The sequence below is a fragment of the Magnolia sinica genome, chromosome 8 (assembly GCF_029962835.1).
Source record: "Magnolia sinica isolate HGM2019 chromosome 8, MsV1, whole genome shotgun sequence".
In the NCBI taxonomy this organism is placed as follows: Eukaryota; Viridiplantae; Streptophyta; class Magnoliopsida; order Magnoliales; family Magnoliaceae; genus Magnolia; species Magnolia sinica.
Window position 1 is genome coordinate 1,524,428 of NC_080580.1, and position 17,373 is coordinate 1,541,800.

General features: G+C 41.4%; 1 protein-coding gene across 1 annotated transcript; it reads left to right on the forward strand.

Annotated features, from left to right (window-relative positions):
• Positions 1-4,326: 4,326 nt before the first annotated feature.
• On the forward strand, positions 4,327-13,040 carry LOC131252551 (putative receptor-like protein kinase At3g47110). The gene is made up of 2 exons (XM_058253143.1): positions 4,327-7,046; positions 12,443-13,040. The coding sequence occupies exons 1-2, from the start codon at positions 4,376-4,378 to the stop codon at positions 12,823-12,825; spliced, it is 3,054 nt and encodes a 1,017-aa protein (XP_058109126.1). The 5' UTR covers positions 4,327-4,375; the 3' UTR covers positions 12,826-13,040.
• The last annotated feature ends 4,333 nt before the right edge of the window (positions 13,041-17,373 follow it).

Sequence of the window (17,373 nt, forward strand, 5' to 3'; positions counted from 1 at the left end):
TCGGGTCTAATTCGCGGGCTGAAATCAGGGCAATCAGGGAGGGCCTCTCCCATTGCGTCAATCGAGGTCTTTCCAAGGTGGAGGTAGAAAGCGACTCCAACTCTTTAGTTACATCCCTGCTCCATGCTTCATCCCCTCCATGGGCCCTTTGGTACTGGCGGACCAAAATCAGATCGATCATGCGGACCATAGAGATTGTCCTTTCCCATACGCCCAGGGAGGCAAACACTGTGGCTGATGCTCTAGCCTATATATAGAGGCAGCGCTGGCCAAGTGAATAGAGTCTTCAACTCTGCAGCCATCCTTCCCTCTCCTATCTCAGGTCTCCTCTTCCTTGATAGAATTGGCCTAGGGAATTTAAGGGATGGCTAATCGTTGTTTCCCTTCCTTTTCTTCTCCTTTTCCCTTATGATTGGTGGGCCTATGTCCCTTTTTGTTTATGGGCCTGCCCGAAATCTCTGCTATTTGTACATCCTTCTCTAATCAATGAAATAGCTTTAAAATAAAATTTAAAAAAAAAAAAAAAAAGTTCGGGTAGCCGCAAGCTAGGGGCCGCCGACCATGATGCTTGTTTTAAATCCACCCTTTCAAGATCCTGTTAGGACATGAACTCAAAAATCAGTCAGATCCAAAAGTCAAGTGGGCCTCAGGAAAGGAATGAATGGGCAGAGAAATGCCTATGATTGAAACCTTCCCAGGTCCATCGTGATGTTTATAAGTCATCCAATCTGTTCATATGGTCTGAAAACTCCAAAATATTAGCCTGATCCAAAAATTTCTGCGGCCCCACAAACATTTCAACGGTGGCATGGGCATTCAAAAATGAAAAGAACAAAGAAAATGAAAATTCCACAAAAGAAAAAAAAATCTGTAATCACAGAGGAAAAAAAAAAAACTCAAACTGAGTGCCAACGTCTATCTTGAAGGACAATGAGTTATTGTGTCCGCCACCTCTTATTAATAAACGTCACCTCTGATTACATTAGCTGTCAACAGCTGAGAAAAACTTAAAAAATAAAAATAGAAATACAAACGGATTTCCAAAAGGCCCACCGACTCTCTCTCCGGGATTGGATTGCGGGCTGCGTAAACATCATCGGAATATTTTTTTACATAGGGAACTTCTGTAGCCCATCATGATCTATATGTTAGATCCGCACCATACATCCATTTTGCTCAATCATTTTAGGGCATAAGGTTAAAAACAATGCAGATGCAAAACTTAAGTTGATCGCAGCATAGAGAGAAGTGGAGACTGAACGACTAACTTCGAAGCCTTTCCAGGGCTGCTATAACACTACTTTTCAAACCCTTCTCAGGCTTCTATAACGTTTATTTACCATCTAACTTATTAACAAGGTCACACGGACCGGATGAAGGGAAACATAAATATAGGCTTATCCATGTCTTTTTTTGCCCCAGGAAGTTTTTAACAGTTGGTATTCAATTCCTAATGTTTCCTGTAGTGTGGTCCAATTGAACTTTGCATCTACATTGTTTTTGGGCTCATGCCTTAAAATTATCTTGAAAGAATGGATAGAGTGTGGATCTAATACATACATCATGGTGGGCCCATAGAAGTTCATCACGTCAAAACATACTGCTTTCCTTCTCTCTAAATAGGATTTGGTACCGCCAACTCATTTCAGGGCATCCATTTTGGATAGGGTCCACCGAGCTAGTTGGTGTCAAAGGTCGTGAACCCGCCATGATGTATGCGTTTTATCCACACTGTCCATCTATTTTGGCACTGCATTTTTAGGTAAATCTTAATCTAGGTGGACCACACCAGCTGAAAACAGTGGTGATTGGACTCCAACCATTAAAAACTTCCCAGGGCCCACTGTAAATTTATTTGCTATCAAACATGTTAATTATGTCACATAACTCACACAAATATCAAACTGATCCAAAAGCTTCAATGGCCCTGGAGAAGATGTCAACAACAAGAGTTCAATCCCCACTATTTCTTGTGGTATGGGTCACTTGAACTTTGGATTTCATCATTTGTAGGCTCATGCCATAAAATAAGCTCCCAAAATGGATGGATGGCATGTATCAAACACAATACATCATGGTAGGGTCCATGGAGCCTTGACATTAGATAATTGGCTAGTGTTGGGGTCACTAGCCAAACCGCATATTCCCTTCAGGTGGTGTAAGGACCGTATGTGGGACCCACAATGGGCACAATGTAACATCCATCTATTATGTCAACTCATTTTAGGGCATAATCTCAAAATTGAAAGGCATCCAAAACTTAAGTGGAGCAACAATGAGAATTGAATGATTATTGTTGATGCATAAAACTAGCTCACCCCCTCCAAGCTCCAAGCATTCGCGTCGAGCCTTGTATGCCAGCACAGGAGGAAGACAAAGGAGACCATGGGTAGAGCAAGGGACCCTCCGATGCCAAAGTTAGGCTAGGAATCTAGGTCTAAGTAGTGTAGATGGGGGTTTGGGTGAGAGATTTTGCATACCTGTTTATGCAAATGAGTCCCCTATTTATACTTTCTGGATAAAGTGACCGTGCCCGTCATTCTCAGTATGACTTATGCCATTTAGAACGACGCATGCGCTAGAGTTGACAGTTACCCTGAGATTGTGCGTCGGATATTGCTCCATACTTACGTTACTGGAGTTAAGCCTCGAGCGCGATTGTAGGGCATATCTCTGTCCGAACCGACCCTATAATCCAAGTCCTTCCCATGACAGTTTGGAACAAGCCTAGTTGTGTTGTCGATGAGCACCTACTTGAGGTCGGTAGATGACATATGTAATGGCTTCTTCTGAATTTCAGATTGATGTGAAAGCTCTAAAAAGGAACTTGGACAAAGTGGTATGGCTCATTTCGGACCATGGGTCAGCTTATCTTGCTCGGCCATCCATTTTCCTCGACGCGGTCACTCAACTGGCCTAGCCAAGCTTACCCCAATTGAAGTCGGCTTCAAACTCTCCCATAACAATCGTCATCGAAAACGTTTTGGAACAAGCTTACATTTGTATTTTTCCCTTCATATGTATCTTTATAATGATACAAACATTGCAAATAAACATTATAATGACCCTTGGAAGATTTCAATGGTAAATGTCTGCTTTATGTAGTTTGGTATACTTTGAATCCATCTTATTTTTTGAGTCATGCCATAAAGTGATGTGGCGAAAATAAGGTAAATTGACCATATTGGCCTTGATGTTTGGTCTACTTCACTTTGAATTTATCTTATTTTATGCCATAAAGTTTGCCATGTCACGTGAGTGGCTGGGCTGAATGAGACATAAAAGCTAGCCGCTGAACCTGAAAATATGCAATGCGTATGCTTATTTTATTCTTTCCGTGGCACTGGGCTTTGAACAAAAACGGTGTGAATATGGCCAAATGGATAGACATTGGGTTTAAAAATTATTAAAACCCATACATCAGGTCAAAGACCCTGCCCGTCACGTGAGTAATGTTTAGTCAACTTCACTTTGAATACATCTTATTTTAAACCATAAAGTTTATCTCGTCACGTGAGTGGCTAGGCTGAACAAGATAGATAAAAGCTGAACACCGAACCTGAAAATATGTAATGCATATGCTTTTTAACTCTTTCAGTGGCAACGGGCTTTCAACAAAGACGGTGTGAATATGGCCAAATGGATAAACGTTGCGCTTAAAAATTAAAACCCATACATCAGGTCAAAGACCCTGCCCGGAGCGGGTAGGGGCAACCCCAATCCGCGTTCAGCCAAAACTCATTCAATCATTTACTATTACTAGCAACGTAAGTAATCAACGGTTTTTTTTTTTTTTTTTTCTTTGTTTCTATGGGCGCGGCTTCAGTGGATCCGGGGGTGAGATCCCTGACTGTGGAGTCCACCTTGATGTATTTTTCATAAATCTATGTCATCCAATTGTTTTGACGGATCATTTTAGGAAAGATCCATAAAATTAAGTATATCCAAATCTCGTTTAGATCACATCACATGAAAAAGTGGTGAATGACAATCAAAAACTTCTTATGGGCCACGATAGTTTTGGATCAAGATTATATTAGTTTGGGACCTTCGTCCAGGTCTTTATGACCTTATCAAAAGGTTGGATGGAAAATAAACGTTTTGGTGGCCCCCAAGATTTTTTTTTTATGGTGGGGATTCAATCACCACTGTTTTCCTGTGGTGTGATCTATCTAAGATTTAAATCTGCTTAATTTTTTGTTTAATACCCTAAAATGAACTTTCAAAACAGATGGACGGCATGGATGTAAGTTATATAAATAAACATGTCCCCACAGTTGGGGATCCATCCAGGATCCACGCGCTCTATAGATAAGAAGAATCTACTCTATATTTGCTTCCTCACTCTGGCCTTCCTGCATTCAGAAACTCTATAATGGAACTCCAGTCCATGAGCCTATGGCCATTCTGGTTGTTTCTCCTTCTCTCTTCCATGCACGTTCTATGCTTCTTCGGATCTGCTGCCAACTTCTCCAACGAAACAGATTATCTTGCTTTGCTACACTTCAAACATCTGATAACCGAAGACCCTCTCAATTCCTTGAGCTCATGGAATCATACTCTCCACTTCTGTCACTGGCAAGGAGTCACATGCGGTGGTCGCCTCCATCCTCAAAGGGTCACCGCCTTGAACCTCACTGGCCAGAAATTGGTGGGACCCATATCTCCCTTCATAGGGAACCTTACCTTCCTCAGGAGAATCGAACTCGCGAACAACAGCTTCAACGGGCGGATTCCTGAAGAGATGGGTCAGTTGCTCCGCTTGCGGTTTCTCGGTCTGGACGATAACAAATTCACCGGAGAAATTCCAGCAAATCTGACCCGCTGTTCTGAACTCCAGCTCCTTTATCTTGCTCGAAATCAGCTGGTAGGGAGGATTCCAACTGATCTTGGCTCTCTATCAAAGCTCACCGTATTGGCCCTTGGTATAAACAATCTCACAGGAAGCATCCCACCTTCACTTGGAAACCTTTCGTCTCTCACGCTCCTTTATCTCTCAAGAAACCGTCTGGAGGGCAACATCCCAGACGATCTCAGTCGGTTGGTGAGGTTAAACATTCTTGGTATTCGTGAAAATGAACTTTCAGGTACGATTCCGCCCCGGCTATTCAATCTCTCCTCAGTTATCATTTTCGACGTGGGATTGAACAGATTGCATGGAACTCTTCCACCTAACTTAGGCCTCACTCTTCCTAATCTCCAACAGCTTCTTTTCGGAGTAAACCAATTCACAGGACCCATACCAGTTTCATTATCCAATGCTTCTGGACTTGCACTTGTTAACCTTAATAACAATAGTTTTAGCGGATCTGTGCCTCGGGATTTTGGAAACCTCAAGAATCTCTCTAGGTTACGTTTGTGGGGAAATGAACTTGGAATTGGAAAAGGTAGTGACTTGGGTTTTCTTGATTCTTTGATCAATTGCAGTAGTTTACAACTACTGGATGTAGGCATTAATAATCTCAGTGGTTTGTTGCCCAACTCCATAGGGAATCTTTCAACCCAGCTGAATGAACTATCGTTAGACAATAACATGATATTCGGAAGCATCCCATCTGGTATTCAGAATCTCATTGGCTTAACAGTAGTCAATTTGGGGTATAACTTTCTAACAGGTAGAATTCCCATTGGTGTTGGAATGCTTAACAAGGTGGAGCAACTTTACTTGAGCAGTAATGAATTATCAGGGCAAATTCCATCTTCCTTGGGCAACATCTCTCAATTATACCGACTCGGTTTATCTAGAAACAATCTAATGGGGAGCATACCTTCAAGTCTTGGAAATTGTAAAAACTTGCAGTTTCTCTACCTCGAAAATAATAACTTTAGTGGTACCTTACCCAGACAACTTTTCAGCATTCCTTCTTTGATAGAATTCCATGTTCAGAATAACTCTTTTAACGGTTTTCTACCACAAGAAGCTGGTTACTTCAATGCTCTTGGAAGCTTCATTGTTTCTAATAATAAATTGTCGGGTGAATTTCCAAGCTGGCTAGGCAATTGTCTCAGCCTAGAGTATCTCCTGTTCGATGGGAACTTCTTTGGCGGATCAATTCCTCCAACATTTGGTACTCTAAGAGGCCTTCAAATCCTGGATCTTTCACGCAACAACATGTCTGGGGAGATTCCAAAATATTTGGAGAAGCTTGCTCTACGGTCTTTAAATCTATCTTTCAATAATTTCGAGGGCGAATTACCAAAACAAGGGGTTTTTGGAAATGCTAGTGAAATTTCTGTGCTCGGAAATAGGAAGCTTTGTGGAGGTATTCAAGAATTACAATTGCCTCCATGCTCTAGCAAAGCTTCCAAGAAACGGAGGAACTCTCTTGCTTCAAAAGTCAAATTCTCAGTAATTGGTGTTGTCCTGGTTCTTATTTCATTATCATGTTTCTTTACCACTCTTTATTGGGTAAGAAAGTGCCGAAGAAAACCTTTCACTGCACCTTCTACAGAGGATCCTTCTATGCACGTGTCTTATGCGGAGCTCTTTAAAGCAACAGATGGGTTCTCTTCTGACAATTTGGTGGGCACTGGAAGTTTTGGTGCTGTATATAAAGGGCTTCTGGATCGTGATGCAACAATGGTAGCAGTAAAAGTCTTCAACCTTCAACGACAAGGAGCTCTGCGGAGCTTCATGGCCGAATGTGATGCCTTGAGAAACATTAGGCATCGGAATCTTGTTAAGATCTTGACTTGTTGCTCGAGCATTGATTTTAAGGGCAATGATTTTAAAGCTCTAGTTTATGAGTACATGCCCAATGGAAGTCTAGACGAGTGGTTGCACAGTGATGATGATGACCAGCTGAGAAAGAACTTGAAGTTTACTCAAAGGCTAAACATAGCTGTAGATGTGGCTTCTGCACTGGATTATCTACACAATGATTGCCAAACATCAATCATTCACCGAGATCTAAAGCCGAGCAACATTCTTCTTGATGATAACATGATTGCTCAAGTGGGTGATTTCGGCCTAGCCAGATTCTTATCTGAAGTTGCTAATACTAGCTCAATTGGGATGAACGGATCTATTGGGTACATCGCTCCAGGTAACAATTTCATCCCTTTCCTTTTAATTTTCTTGGACATGTGATGTATGTATGTGAAAGGGCCCACTATAATGTTTATGTGAAATCCACTCCAATGAACAGATGCATCAGCCCATCTTAGGGCTAAGACTCAAAAATCAAATCGATAATTATTCTAGTGACCATACTTAAGGGAAATAGTTGGGGCCAGGGATGCTCACCCTTGATCTTTACATTGCCTGCTATGATGTTTACGTGAAATCTACTCTGACAATGAGATGTTCATCTCAAGTGAGGTCTGGCGCCAAAAGTCAGGCTGACTTGAGATTAGCACAATAAAGGAAGCAGTTGGGACTTGGGAGTGTGGTGTCCACCCTTCACTTTTTTTAGGCCCACGGTGATGATAATTTGAAAATCAGTCTGACCATTAGATGATACATTGAAATATAGACCTGTGGCAAAAAATTAGGTCCATTTGATATTCAAGCAAGAGTAATAGTTTTGAGGGTGTGTTACTTTTTATATTATTTCCAATCATGTGGTCCACCTAGATTAAGGGATGAGGCTGATTTTTTGCCTTGGGTGCGCACCTAGCAGTCAGAGTGACTTTCACACAAGCATTAGGGTGGGGGCCTACCTGAGCTTCCAACCTCTTTGGTCTCGCAAAGGGTCAAGTTACAGTGCAGTGATAACTTGTAACCTTTCATGTACTTGCTTTGTTTAATCTATGCAATAGGTTGGTCATATTATGATGATTTTCTTATGCAAAAATTAGATTCTTTCATCAGGTGATCTTCTATCCCGCTATTTATCAATGGTTAGACGTTGTTTTCTAAGCGTGATTCATTTGAAGAATAGATGGGACTCATTTTTGCACTAGTTGATACTCATGGTAGGCCAATCCCATTGGATGTCCCGTTCACTTAATAAGTTGAAAGTTATCCATTGGGTGGATCATATCTTGTGGTCCAACTGGACATGAAACCTATATATATATGTGTGTGTGTGTGTGTGTGTGCTCGCGCACTCCCTCCAGTCCATCGGGGAGGGTCCAGCTGGTGCTGGGCCGAGCAGCTGAGTGGCCCCTATTTTATGCTCTCCTGCTGGTTCCCCTGTTCTTTAGTAGATGGTCCTTCCCTTGCTGAATGTTTCTAGTTTCTCTGTTCCTGGTGTTCCTGCTTCTTTCTTTGTTAGCTAGCTTCTTTGTGTAGCTTTCCTTTTCTTGGTATACGATAGGTGAGGTCATTTTTTTTTTTTGTCTAGACCCGCCTGAAAGGCTTTAAATCCTGTTTTGTCAATGAAATTTTCGGTGGAAAATGTCCACCTTTCTTCTCTTTTTTTTAAAAAAAAAGTAAAGTGTAGGATCATGCTCATCTGCGCACGTGCACACATTTGCACACATGTCATGGGCGTCTAATCCGAACGGTCCATGTGATGTGGAATCCCATGAAACTCTGATGTACAAATTTTCACCCTAATCTAAAATTCTGGTGGGCCATACCAAAGAGAAAAGCAAATCAAGGAAGGAAACTGTTTTTGTTTTTCATGGCCCACCAAAGTTTTGAATCAAAGTAAAATTTGGGCCCAAGGGGTTTCATAACGTGCTGCTTCATATGGACTGTTCAAATTTTGGAGTGCTGCCCATTCAGATATATATATATATATATATATATATATATATATATATATATATATATATATATATATATATATATATATATATAGGGAAAAGGCACTATGTGCTCGACCTCACGAGTCCGTCCCATGAGGTTTGAGCTGTGTGGGCCCCACCGTGATGCGTTTTGAACATCTACCCCATCAGTCAGATGCACCATTCCATTGTGGGCCTAGGTCTCAAAAATCAAGTCAATCCGTGACTTGTGTGGGCCACACCACATACAGAAGTGGGGAGGGGCCGTGCACCATTAAAACATTCATAATCATTTTTTGGGCCCACCGAGATGTGGTTTGCAAATCCAGCCCATCCATTATGTGTGTCCCACTTGGATGAGGGTTCAGACCAAGTTTCAGCAGCATTCAAAACTCAGGTGGGCCCCACCAAGTGCTTTTATATGTTTTAACGGTGTCTTCACATGATTTTAGATGGTATGGCCCATCTGAGTTCCGTATACGGGTGATTTTTGGGATATCCCATAATTTAGAGGGGACCCATCAAATGCATGGTGTTATGGTCGACACGCATCACGGTGGGGCCCACACAGCTCGACCTCACCGGAGCTTATCGTGAGGTCGAGCGCATAGTACCTTTTCCTTGACACACATCCCATGAGGTCGAGCTGTGTGGGCCCCACCGTGATGCGTTTCGAACATCTACCCCATCAGTCAGATGCACCATTCCATCGTGGGCCTAGGCCTCAAAAATCAAGTCAATCCGTAACTTGTGTGGGCCACACCACATACAGAAGTGGGGAGGGGCCGTGCACCATTAAAACATTCATAATCATTTTTTTGGGCCCACCGAGATGTGGTTTGCAAATCCAGCCCATCCATTATGTGTGTCCCACTTGGATGAGGGTTCAGACCAAGTTTCAGCAGCATTCAAAACTTAGGTGGGCCCCACCAAGTGCTTTTATATGTTTTAACGGTGTCTTCACATGATTTTAGATGGTATGACCCACCTGAGTTCCGTATACGGATGATTTTTGGGATATCCCATAATTTAGAGGGGACCCATCAAATGCACGGTGTTATGGTCGACACGCATCACGGTGGGGCCCACACAACTCGACCTCACGAGTGCTTATTGTGAGGTCGAGGGCATAGTACCTCCCCCCCCCCCCCCACACACACACAGGGAAAACGTACTATGCGCTCGACCTCACGAGTCCGTCCCATGAGGTCGAGTTGTGTGGGCCCCACCGTGATGCGTTTCGAACATCTACCCCATCAGTCAGATGCACCATTCCATCGTGGGCCTAGGTCTCAAAAATCAAGTCAATCCATGACTTGTGTGGGCCACACCACATACATAAGTGGGGATGGGCCGTGCACCATTAAAACATTTATAATCATTTTTTGAGCCCACCGAGATGTGGTTTGCAAATCCAGCCCATCCATTATGTGTGTCCCACTTGGATGAGGGTTCAGAACAAGTTTCAGTAGCATTCAAAACTCAGGTGGGCCCCACCAAGTGCTTTTATATGTTTTAATGGTGTCTTCACATGATTTTAGATGGTATGGCCCACCTGAGTTCCGTATACGTGATTTTTGGGATATCCCATAATTTAGAGGGGACCCATCAAATGCACGGTGTTGATGGTCGACATGCATCACGGTGGGGCCCACACAGCTCGACCTCACGGGAGCTTATCGTGAGGTCGAGCGCATAGTACCTTTTCCCATATATATATATATATATATAGGGTTATCAATGGGCTGCACCCAGAATAGACCTTGGGCAAGATTTTGAACTGTTGCTGGCTGATACACACATATGAAGGGTTCTCAATGGGCTGGGCCCAAAATAGGTTTTGGCCCAGATTTTGAACTGTTGTTGGGGGCCGTTGGGCTAGACCTGTTCAAAATTCTGATTTTTCTCGCCCGAGCCTGGCCCATTGACACCATATGTGTACGTCTACACGTATGTATGGCTATATGTGTCAATATATATATATCTCTTTGTGGTCGTGCAAGTGCACGCACACGTAAACGAATATGCGTACGGCCCCTCCAAAAGGTGTGAGCTACGAGGCATATTAATGCTTCTGGGAGGGGGAAATTGTCAATTATTTTCAAAAGGTATTCCAGCCCAGCCCCACATACAGCTGTACCTACTTGACTGCCTGGGACAAGGTAGCCCACAGCACGAAGGCAGCCATTTGCAAAAGTATGGCTAGGCTTTTTACCATTTCTCAATTATTTGTTTCATGAGGACCATTTAAAAAATGGCGGTGATTTTTTTTATTTTTATTTTTTGTTGTTACGAGAAAAAAAAAAACAGAAGATGTTCAAGATAGATTTTCCCACGGTGGGACCCACACAAAATAATTGAGCCTCACCTACTATCAAATCAGCTAAAAAGATAACAAAAATAATTGAGCCTTACCTATCAAATCAGCTAAAAAGATAACAGTAAAATTGGCAGTGATACTTCAACCGTGTACATGCATGAGACAACAGGAATCCAAACTTTCTCAATTATTTGTTTCATAAAGAATGACCACCATTTTAAAAATGGCGGTGACTCTTCAACCGTACACATGCATGAGACTACAGTAATCCAAACCGTCCAGATAACCCAATTGTAAATTAAGCATAAACCAAAAGTGTATTGATAAGATAAAAGAAGCCATCTGATTTTACCCTTGGACTTCATAGCACTAATTATTTTACTTTTAAGCATTTATTTGATCTCCATAAATTGAATGGCTACAAATGCTCTAACAGCGTGGACAACTTAAATGGATAGGAGAGATGTCACACAATACCATGTTGAAACCACACACCAACTATTTAGATGTATAACTAGCTAGTTGTGTATAAGCATTTCTAGTATGTATGTATGTGTGCATGTGTGTATAATTTCTCTGGAGAACCCATTCTTACAGGAACTTATGAGAACCAAGAACTTATGAAACTCTAGAGGGTCCAAAAAATCAGGTGGGACTCATCACAGTCGGTGGGATGCCCACCCTTTGATTTTTACAAGAGTTGCCTGAATTGCAAAATAGCCTAATTTTTTCCTCAAAGTCTTCATCAAAAACAGCTGAAGGGTGATGTGGCTTAGATTACATGAACATACATCTTGTGAAATGAGGTTTGCTGATCTACAAGCATGTATAAGACCCTATTACACACCATGCATGGATAAAAGTGGTGCACATGTGCAATTTATTCCATGAATCGGGTGGACCCAATCAAGTACTTGACTTAGATCAGATTTGAACCTGACCTGCACCTAATTCAAAACAAAGGTCCAAGTACTTGATGGCCACCCAAACCTGGTTTTATCCGGATCCAAGTCCTAAAAGAATGACCTCAGATTTGATGGCCCACACATGGCAAGATTCAAACTTGATGGCATCGAAATCTAATTGATTTCAAAGATATGAATATACAAAGTAGTACTCACTTGCACCCCCACATGAATCACACTATAATAAGGTAAGAAGAATTCTTTTATGATAATTGCTTTAGTTGAGATATGTGTTACATAAAAATCATCGCTATAACCGTGTTCACTTGATTGAGGAGTTGAGTTCTTTCATTTGAGTAGTAGTCTTGTTCAATGTAGAATACCTTTGCAAGAACTCACAAGTTCATAGCACACCAATTGATGCTAGAAATTCCGATATAAAAGCAAAATTGTCAATTACTTCTCTCTCAAAATTCAACATTTGATATTATATGTAGCTAAATAGTCTCTGACACTTTAATTTGAGATGTATAAATTGTAGAGTATGCGATGGCTAGTAAAGCATCTACACAAGGAGATGTCTATAGCTATGGAATCCTTTTATTGGAGATGATCACTGGAAAGAGGCCAACTGATGACATGTTTAAGGACAATCTAAGCCTTCATCATTTCGCTAAGTTGGCTTTGCCTAATCAAGTAATGGAGATTGTTGATCCACGACTGCTCGTAGAAGAAGCTGAAGTTACTCAAGGCAACAAAAATCATATCAATATAAGAAATAGAATGCAAGACTGCTTGATTTCACTGGTCAAAATTGGTGTGTTATGCTCCGAGGAATCTCCAAGAGAACGAATGCAGATGAGAGATGTTGTTGCAGAAATGCATATAGTCAAGGACATGTATCTCAAGGTCAAGATTCACTAAGACGGATAGGTTACATTGCAAATGTTAGATAAAGGTTTGTCTTTTCTCAATAATTATTAAGTTATTATTGGTAGCTATGTTAAGAAATATTTCAAAATAAGATGAGCTCGTTGAATACTTTTTAAGCAAGCTCTTTATATGTTTAGTCTTGGCTTAAGAGTGTGCTTGTATTGATATTGAATATTTGGAAAGATGTGTTTTCCTTTTCTTTGTTTTATCTTGTGTTAATTAAGAAAAGGGAGAATATATCATGGATTTAATACGAGAAAGTCATCATCTTATAATAATAATAATAACAACCACAACAGCAACAACAGCAGCAGCAAAGCAACAACAACAACAATAATAATATTGAGCTACTAGGATGTTAATTTACTCACTAATTTTTATGCAATGCTTTTCAAAATGGCATTACAATCTTAAGGAATTAGTTTAGCTATTGGACTACCGACTGGATATTAATCTGATGAGTTATTCATCCAATGAATCCCACTACTGATTTGGCAGGAAAAAAGAAAAAATGATTGATCTATTAGTTCCATCTAACTGATGCAGTTTTTCTACCTGGTGAATGTGAATCATTGCTTTGTTTTCAAATCGAATCTTGATGCATCACTAACCAGATGGCTAGAATTATCAAACCATAGTAATCTCAGACATAATGGATGGTACAGATAGATTCCCTCTGTAAAAATAGATTGATAGGCACTTGAAATGACGAATTCGTTTACGGCACAGCATGTCACTAGAAAGCACGGGTTCGTTAGACCCACACGCAAATAGAGCACTGTCCATTGCATGAAATCACACATGCTAAAGTGGAGTATGTGTGACATCTGAGCCTTGCACCAGCTGAGCCAAACTTTTTAGTTCTTGTTATTCAAAATAAGGCCATTTTACTCCTCAGGTGTGCCAAAATGTACGCAAACAATTTTGGAAGTTAAGAGCCTGATAGATAGTCTATTCCTTTTGGTTGGTGGGCTGTTTATTCCTTTTTTGTTTAACAGGTCCATCCATGCTATGTACAGTGTTTTAATTCCTTATATATCAAATAGCATTTTATTTTATTTTTTTATTATTTTTTTAAAAGATAGGCCAAACATCCAAACTCGGTGCCTACACAGTGGAGAGTTCATGTCTTATATCCTTGTGCCGTATTGGCGCATGTGCATTCTTGTAGATGGGCATAGCTTCACCTACATGTGTGCCTAGCATCTGCAAATATTGGAAAGGAACTCAAGAAAAAGAGTCAAGAATTTTAATTAATGGGCTAAACTATTTAGAGATTCGAACTTAAAAGTTGAGCTGTTCCACACTTAAGTGGGCCACCTTGTACAAAAGCAACGGACAACCGCTTGGTTTGCACAGTGGCACACCTTTATTTTATTTATTTATTTTGAGAAAGGTGGGAGAACTCCACTCTCACAGTGGCACACTGAGATTCAGTGAAATGGCCTGATTTTTAGATAGAAAGTTCTTAAAATTTGTGAGCATATGAAAAAAGCTCAGATCTCATACATAAAAAATCTATAAAAACAATAAATAAAGAAAAAAAATCCTAGTGTCCCAACCATCATTGTTTCATTTAAAGTTGGATGAACTGTCGAAAGAAAATGTCAACAGATCACATTTGACAAACAAATCAATGGTTTTGAATCATCCTTCACCATAGCCAATCTGCAAATCCATGAATGGCCTACATACGGTCATCTGACCATCACTTCTTATAGCGCTAAAGATGAATGAAAGTTGGCTAGACTCACTCACAACTCTTTTTGTACTTTCTCGTCTAAGGTTTGCTAGAAAACGTCTATACATGTTGCAATAAGGATGCATCTGTACTTTAAATGTGAATAGGCTATTCACTCCTGTATCATTCGTGGACAATACCGGTACATATGAGGTGATGTTCCAGTTTTAGACTATTTAAAACTTGGATTTGGGTTGTTTTCAATAGGCATGGCAATGATCAGGTTGGTTCATGCTGTTGTAAATTGATGTCTTAAATCTGTAAATCCCGCGCTGCTCGACCAGTCGAGGGACTGGCTCAACCGGTCGAGGGGGCTGCTCAACCAGTCAAGGCACGCTCGACTCGAAGTTCAGCGTGTTATTCTTTTAGGTGTCTGTGGTGCTCGACTAGTCGAGGCCCAGGCTCGACCGGTCAAGGGTGCCCTTCAACCAGTCGAGGACCTGGCTCGACTAGTCGAGGGTTACGCAGATTGTGCACGGATTTTGTGCGGACTGCGTAAATTTGAGGCGGTTTCGCAAAGGTGCGAAAGGGGAGTTTCGTAAACTATAAATAGGGGTCCCTAGGGCTATTCTCGAGGATTCTAAGGCTTTTTAAAGGGGTTCCTAAAAAGGTTTTTAGGGTTTCTAAAGGGTGTAGCAAGGGTAAGATTTGAGGTTGTTTGAATCGGGTAAGTCCTCTCTTTTTGTAATTTATGCTTTCATAGTGAATTTCTGTCGCTTTATACCATGGTTTTTTCTTGCAAGGGTTTTTCACGTTAAATCTTTGTTTCTCTTGTGATTTCTTGGTGTCATTGGATTGCTATCCTAGATCTAGATCTGTGTGATTTTGCAGCACAAATCCCCAACAAGTGGTATCAGAGCAATCGTTATGGGATAGATCGGAATATGAGAGATTGGTAATAATGGTAAGCACTAGGTATGATATTGAGAACTACTCAGGGAAAAATAATTTTGAGTGATGGAAGATCAAGATCATCAGTTCCTTAATCAAGCAAGGCGAAGAAGATGCTCTTGAGAAGCGAAAGTCTACTATGACTGATGATGAGCGGAATGCTCTTGATAAGAAGGCCTTATCTTCGATCCGTTTATGTCTCACGAATGAGGTTTTCTACAATGTCATGGGCGAAGTTAGAGGATGTCTATAAGAAAAAATCCTCTGAAAATCATCTACACTTGAAGCGGCAGTGGTATAACTTCAAGATGTCAGAGGGTGGAGATCTGAAGACTTACATCAGCAACTTTAATAAATTAGTTTGCAAATTGCTGGATATGGAGGAAGTGATGAAAGATGAAGAACAGGCATGTATGTTGCTGAATTCTCTTCCGGCGTCGTATGAGTTATTCAAGGACACAATGTGCACCACGAATAAAACCCTGAGTATCGAACCGTTATCTCAGCCCTTCAAGGGAAGGCTATGAGAAAGCTTAACGGCGATATGGGGATATCTTCTGATGCACTGTTTACAAGGGGTATGAATTCTAAATAAGGTACCGGTTCTTCAAGTTCTAGATTCAAATCCAAGGGCAGGGGCAAAGGAAAGGTAAAGTGCTGGAATTGTGGGATGGAAGGACATGTGAAGTAGGATTGTACAAATCTTAAATCTAAGAGAAAAGATTCTAAGGCTTCATACAGGGAGACCAATACTGCCACGTCAGATAGATCGGGTGGATGTGATGGTGATGTTTTGTCTGTGTCTACTCTCAGACGGCCATATGATGATCGTAAGGTCGAGTTGATGCTAGACACATGGATATCTTTTCACATGACTCCTCACCGAAGTTGGTTCACCAGCTACAGAGAGTGCGATGGTGGACAGGTATTTATGGGCAATAACATTGCCTGTAATGTTGTGGTTGTTGGTACGGTGCGCAACAAGATGTTTGATAAGGTGGAGCATACCTTGACTGATGTCAAGCATGTTCCTGATTTGAAGAAGAATCTGATTTCTCTTGTTGTACTTGAGGTAATGGGCTGCAAGTTCACAAGTATTGATAGTGCTCTTAAGGTATCTAAGGGGGTACGGGTAATCATGAAAGCGTAACGACTCGGTAACATGTACAGGTTGATTGAGAGTACTTCAAAAGGTGAAGCTGCAATGGCTGTAGTGGATTTCACCTCTGCACGTGTGTGGCATGATGGGCATGGCCACATGAGCGGGCAGGGCATAGCCACATGAGCGGGCAGGGCATGAAGGCTGAGATGCGCGGACAGAGATACAGAGCAGGTGGAGCAGCCACCTATGAGAAGAATCACATGGCATAATCACAGGATATCGGCAAGGTATATGGATGACTCCAATATTGTAGGGGATTCGTCTTCCATTCAAATGGCTCTAGGTGAGCCTGATGCTGAGAAGTGGATGGTGACTATGGGCGATGTGATGGACTCGTTGTACCAGATCGACACATGAGAGCTGGTGGAACTTCCAGTGCACCGGGAAGCAGTTAGATGTAGGTGGATCTTTAAGGGGATAAAACATAAATACATAACGAGGTTGGTAGCGAAGGGTTATGCTCAGAGAGAAGGGATCGGCTTCTCAGAGATATTCGCATCGACGATATAACAGGTGTCTATTAGATCCGTGATTGGCGCTGGTTGGCCAATGCGATCTCGAGCTGGAAGGATGGATGTGGAGTCTGCACTTATGTACGGAAAATTGGAAGAGCAGATTTACATGAAGCAACTAGAGCGGTTCGAAGTTAAAGGGGCTAAGAAAAAGAGTTTGCAAGAGGTCGTGGTACGACTATTACCTAGGCAGTGGTTTGATTCTTTCATGGTGGGTCAGGTATTGTTTGTTA

What these genes read in the sequence shown, in the direction of transcription:
- LOC131252551 (XM_058253143.1), top strand. Translation starts at nt 4,376, where the DNA reads ATGGAACTCCAGTCCATGAGCCTATGGCCATTCTGGTTGTTTCTCCTT. An exon ending in TATTGGGTACATCGCTCCAG is followed by an intron (nt 7,047 to 12,442) that starts GTAACAATTTCA and finishes TATAAATTGTAG; the next exon opens with AGTATGCGATGGCTAGTAAA.